We start from the raw sequence: 5,524 nt of genomic DNA, 5'->3' as shown, positions 1-5,524 counted from the left end.
GGGAACTCGGAACCCCGGCCGGGGGGGGCGGGTGGGTGCCCAGCGGGGCGTCCTGGGGGGTCGGGGAGTCTTTTCCGCGTGGGTGTGCGGTGCGCGCGTGCGTGTCTCTCTCCGGCCCCGCCTCCGGGCCTGCCCTCTCCGCTAGCCCCGCCCGACGCGCGCGGATTAAGGCCGGCTCGGCGGGCACGTGACTGCCGAAACCTATCCGGGCATCAGCTGACCCAGAAGCCGAGTGCGGGACTGCTCCGTCATCGCCTGCCAGCCCCGGGCCCAGCAGCAGCAGCGCCCGCGCCCCCAGCCCCGCCGCCGCAGCCATGCAGCCCTCCAGGCTGTGTCTCCTGCGCGCCCTCCTGCTGTGCGCCCTCCTGGAGCCCGCCAGCGCCCTCATCAGGTGAGCGTCCCTCGGACCGGGCTTGGAGGCTAGGGGGGGACAGCTCTGCGTGCCCCCTCGGATCCGGACCCAGGCTTGCAGACCAGGCACAGCTCTGCGTGCCCCCTCGGACCCAGACTCAGGCTTGCAGACTAGGGAGGGACAGCTCTGGCCTCCCCCCTCCCCCGCTGCAGGCCCCTCCCTCATCCCCAGGCCTCTGGTAGAGGGGAGGGTTCCCCAGAAAGGAGGGGCCCACAGATGTCATTTACAGACCCCCGCCCAGGACACGACCACTCTGCTGAGCCCTTGCTGGGGTGGGAGAGGTGGCCCAGCTTGGGGGGCCTTGGGCCACTTTAGCCCAGCTCCTCCCTTTCTCTCCCTGGGCCTCAGTTTCCTTCTCTGTCCAGTGGAGTGTTAGCCGGGGCCAGCCTGGGCGGGGCAGGGCAGGCCAGTTCCCACCCCAGACGCTTATCTGGGCAACCCTGGCACAGATCATGTGCCCGCCCTTGCTGGCGGGCAGCCCTCGGGGCCTCCCTTTCTCTCTGAGGCCCACCCAAGGGTTGCTGTAAAGTGCGAAGCGACCAGCACCTGTGGGTGCCTGATAAACACACGTTCCCTAGGAGCAGGTTGGCCCCCCCACTCCCTGCTCGACTTGGGGCCCGTCGTCTGCTCCCTCTGTGGAAGGAGGTGGCCGGCCTTGGCCTCCCAGGCTCTGTTCTGATCCGTTGGGTGACCTCAGGCTTACCCCTGCCTGGTACAGAGCCTCCTCCTGTTCCCCTATAAAATGGGGAGAAGCTGGCCCTGCCCACCTCCTGGGCTGCTCTCAGGGAGGCCCTGCACACAGGGCGCCAGAGCTGGAAGTGGGCTCCCGGGGGGAAACTGAGGCCTGAGGACCGGGAGACAGGCCTCGCCTGTTTTCTCTGAGCCTCAGTTGTCCCACTCTGAACAGTGGGACAACTCCTCGTCCTGTGGCCCCAGTGAGAAGGCTCCTCCACCCACCTGTTCCTGGGGCAGGGGCCTGAGCAGGTGGGGAGGTAGGGGAGGAATTCTCCAACTTCCCTGGGCCAGACTTCTGGTCTGAGCTGCCTTCTGGAAAAGGCCAGGGTGGGAGTGCAGGGCCTCCCTTGGCCCGAGTCCCAGCCCGGCGACCTTGAGGGGTGCTCTGTGTCCCGGGAATGCAGCCTGATGGTGGGGCAGTGGCCTCGGGCCTGACCCCCTTCCCTCTCGGAGCTGCAGGGAGTGGCCCCGGCCAGGCTGCCAAGGTCATGTTGCCCAGGTTGACTGTTGGGGGTGGGGCCGGGGCTGGGCCCTGGGTGCGCATGCAGGTGCGCATCCAGGAAGGGGCTCGAAGGCCGGGCCAGGCGCCCAGGACTTGTTCTAACCAGGCCTCCCTCCCCTTTCCCCTAGAATCCCCCTGCACAAATTCAAGTCCGTCCGCCAGACCCTGAGGGAGGCAGGCAGGCCCGTGCAGCTGGCCAGGGAGCCCCTCTCCAAGTATGCGCTGGGGAGCCTTCCTGTCTCTGGAGGCCCCATCCCAGAGATGCTCAAAAACTACATGGATGTGAGTAGAGACTGTGACCTCCCTGGCCTTCCTTCCCTGGGGTGGGCAGGGGGGACGCGCCGGCCAGGCTTGTGGGGTGGCCTCCCAGCCCCCAGTGAGCGGGGTCCCCACAACGTCTCTGGGAGGTGGGTGCTCTTACTCATTTTACTTGGGAGGAAACTGAGGCAGGGAGCGTTTAAGTGACTTGCCCAGGGTCTTCCTGACCAGGTGCCCCTGGGCTGCCCAGCTGCCTGGAGAAGACCAGTGGCTTCATGCCCCAGGAGGGTCATTAGCACAGCACAGGGGCTTCTGGGGGAAAGGGGGGAGGGCCCCCACCCTTGGCCCTCTTGGGTCATGCAGGCACGTGCTTAGATCAGCTGCTGAGATGCCTGGCCCCCCCCCCCCCCCCACGTGCTCCATGGCTCGGCCACCATGCTGCGGCTGGCAGGACGTCCATCCTGGGGGTCTGCCCATTGCTTCTTTCTCATCTCTTGACCCAGAGGGGCCTCCTTTGGCTGGACTGAACAGCATGGGCAGCCCTTTGCCCACAACCAGCCAAGCTCCTTCCCCACTAGCTGACTCACTGGGCTTGACAGATGGGGAAGCTGAGGCCCAGAGGGGCAAGTTAGGTGCCCAAGGGCAGTGGAGGTCTCTGGCTTGGGGCTCTCTCCTTACCCACTGTGCCCTCCTCACGCCTTGTCTGGGTGCCTAGACCTGGAGCCCTGGAGGCAGGAGGGTTGGAGGGCCGCTTGGCGGCCCAGTGGGTAGAGTACTGGACTCGAAGGGCAGACACCTGCCTCAGACCCTTGTGAACTGTGTGGCCCTGGACAAGTCCCCTCACCTCTGGGCTTTGCTCCTCATCTGTGAATTAAAGCATTGCACCCAGGAGCAATGCCCGCTCTAAATCTATGATGCTTTCACTTCACCCTGTGGTCTTAACATTCCCATCTGTGTATTGGGGTCATTATCACCACTTCCTTCTTTGATCAGGGTCCTGACTCCCTCCTCTGCTCCTTCCCTCTTTGCCCCTTTCCCCCTCGCTCCTTTTCTCCTTTCCTCTCCCCTCCTTCCTCTCTCCTTTCTTCCCCCATCTCCCCTCCCTCCCCCTTCCCTCCTTTGTCTCCCCCCCCTCCCCCCCCTTTTCCTCCCCCCTCCCTCCTTCCCCCCCTTCCCTCCCTCTCAGGAGACCTTACTGCTTTATCTCCAGCTGTTCCTCCTGTCAGACCCCATGACACGCTCCCTTCTCCCCTGCCCCCCCCAGGAGCTCTGGAGGAGCCTCTGGTTCTTCCCGAGGCTCTGACTCAGTTTCCCTTCCCCATCCTTCAGGCTCAGTACTACGGAGCCATCGGCATTGGAACCCCGCCCCAGGAATTCACTGTCGTCTTTGACACGGGTTCCTCCAACCTGTGGGTGCCGTCCATCCACTGCAGCATGTGGGACATTGCCTGCTGTGAGTACCCAGACCATCCCTGCCCTGGCCAGCCCCCAGAGAACCCTTAAGGCTCCTTGGGGTCTCGAGCTGCCCCAGGCCCTGCACCGTGGCAGCCCCCTCCCAAAGACATCCGGGTCACAGGCGCTGCCCCCGGCTTGGGACAGGGCTGTTGGGAGGCCAGGTTTGGTCCTGACTGCAAGGCCAAGGAGAGGGACCTGGGCCTTTGGCCTGGCCCTGCCTCCCCTCTGTGATCAGTCCAGGCCGACTTGGAGGCAGGACTGGGGGGCTGGGGGTGGCCTCTGTGGCCTGCCCTCCCCCGGCCCCCCAGACAAGGCCTGTTCTCCGGGGACGGCTCCCTGCCCTGGGGGAGAGTAGGGTTCCGGGTGAACCTATTCTTGACTCCCCAGGCCCCACCTTTCACCCAGACCTGCAGCCCTGCCAGGCTGTCTGTCCGGGAGGTGGCTTCTAGGCCGGCCCCAGGAGGCAGAGGGGAGCGGGGGAGCGGGAGCGGGCGTCGTCTGTTCCAGCCCCTCCCCAATGGGAGCAGGCTTGATTGGTGGGCTTCACGAGGTCACCTGAGGAGGCGGGGAGGGGCCCCGGAGTAAGGCTCCTCTGGCCCCCACTCTGCAGGGATTCACCACAAATACAACGGCAAGCAGTCCAGCACTTATGTGAAGAACGGTACCGACTTTGCCATCCACTACGGCTCGGGGAGCCTCTCAGGCTACCTGAGTGAGGACACGGTCACGGTAAGTCTGGGGCAGGGTGGGGGCGAGGCCCCAGGGCCGGAGAGGGAGGAGGAAGGACCTGTGGAGCAGACTAGACCGGTAGGGGGTGGTGGAAGCCCCGTGATCGCAGGGGGTGGCCACCCGCCTCGGGGGCGGGGTCGTCTGAGAGGGGACCCTAGGCGATCTCAGCTCAGGGGCTGCCGTCCCTTCTAGCCCACTGTGCATCTGGGCCTCTGTTTCTCCCCCTGTAAAATGAGGGTTTGCCCCGTGCCCCCCTCGAGGGCTGGAAGAGCAGACGGCCAGGCCTCATGTGGCTCAGTTTCCCCTTTTGCCCCAGTGACCAGCTCTCTGAGTGTGCCCGGGTAATCCCTCCTTCGCCTGCGGCTGGCTGCCTTCTGTTCTCATGCCCACAGGGATGGGAGGGCGTGGGAGGGCACACAACTGCTCCGGTCTGGGAAGAAAGGGGTCAGTCTAAGGTTGGGGGGGAGGGACGAGGAGACTCGCGAAGGCGCCTGCGCTGGAGCGGTGTTTGGCCCCGGCTGCGTCTGGGGTCTGTGACCTGGGTTCGACCCCCACCTCGCCCTCAGTTTCTCCTGTCCGTAGAAGGAGGTGCTCCCGGTAAGCCGCACGGCAGGTGTCGGAAGCCGTGGCGTGGCTTGTGATGGAGCGATGGAGGGCCTTGGCGCCCGGCCCTTAAGTGCAGCAAGCCTTCTACAGAAACTTCCCTGCACATCCTACCCCGTGCTGGCCCCTCGGCTTCCTGTGCCTTCGGGCTGTGGCCTGGGAGGGCTCGGGTTTCTGCCTCCGACCCCTTTGGGGGCTCCCCCTGCCCTGGAGGAGGGCTCAGCGTCCCCACTTTACAGATGAGGAAGCTGAGGTCCCGGCCGATGCCTCTCGGCTCAGGCTTGGTGATCCGCTCCTCACCGAGTCAGGGGAGACAGAATTCCCTTCCTTGCCCAAAGTCAGCCTTGGTGGTCAAGCAGAGGCCCGGGTCTCTGTGGCTGGGGAGCTGGGCAGACCCCCTCCCCGGTCCGACTTGGCAGCGTGCTTTGTCCAGGCAGAGGGTCAGGGAGGGGCTGCTCGTGCCCATTTGCAGATGAGGAGACTGAGGCCCCGGGGGAGGACTCAGCTGTCCACGTTTCTCTGCCCCACAGCTCCCCTATTCCGTGGATGGGAAAGACGGGGAAAGCGGCTGTCTGAAGGTGAAGAAGCAGACGTTCGGAGAAGCCACCAAGCAGCCCGGCGTCACCTTCATCGCTGCCAAGTTTGACGGCATCCTGGGCATGGCCTTCCCCCGCATCTCCGTGGACTCCGTGGTGCCGGTCTTTGACAACCTCATGGATCAGAAGCTGCTGGAGAAGAATGTGTTTTCCTTCTACCTGAACAGGTGAGGGGCGGTCCCTGGGCCCCCTTCATTCCCTGGCCCCTCAAGGCTCATGTTGGAGGGGGTCCTC

The 5,524-nt window shown here is 65.0% G+C and overlaps 1 protein-coding gene across 1 annotated transcript in view; it reads left to right on the top strand.

Moving 5' to 3' along the window:
* Nucleotides 1-284: 284 nt before the first annotated feature.
* Nucleotides 285-5,524, top strand: part of CTSD (cathepsin D) — a 7,700-nt gene continuing 2,460 nt past the window's right edge. The window contains exons 1-5 of the mRNA XM_027868703.1: nt 285-391; nt 1,778-1,931; nt 3,237-3,360; nt 3,973-4,091; nt 5,225-5,457. Of these exons, the coding sequence (XP_027724504.1) occupies nt 315-391; nt 1,778-1,931; nt 3,237-3,360; nt 3,973-4,091; nt 5,225-5,457 (707 nt within the window). The 5' untranslated portion in view covers nt 285-314. The remainder of the gene's footprint in view (nt 392-1,777; nt 1,932-3,236; nt 3,361-3,972; nt 4,092-5,224; nt 5,458-5,524) is intronic.

The sequence above is a fragment of the Vombatus ursinus genome, unplaced genomic scaffold, assembly GCF_900497805.2.
Source record: "Vombatus ursinus unplaced genomic scaffold, bare-nosed wombat genome assembly UNPS02014790.1, whole genome shotgun sequence".
Classification (NCBI taxonomy): Eukaryota; Metazoa; Chordata; class Mammalia; order Diprotodontia; family Vombatidae; genus Vombatus; species Vombatus ursinus.
Note: the sequence above shows the minus strand (reverse complement) of the source record. Positions and strands in the feature narration are given on the sequence as shown.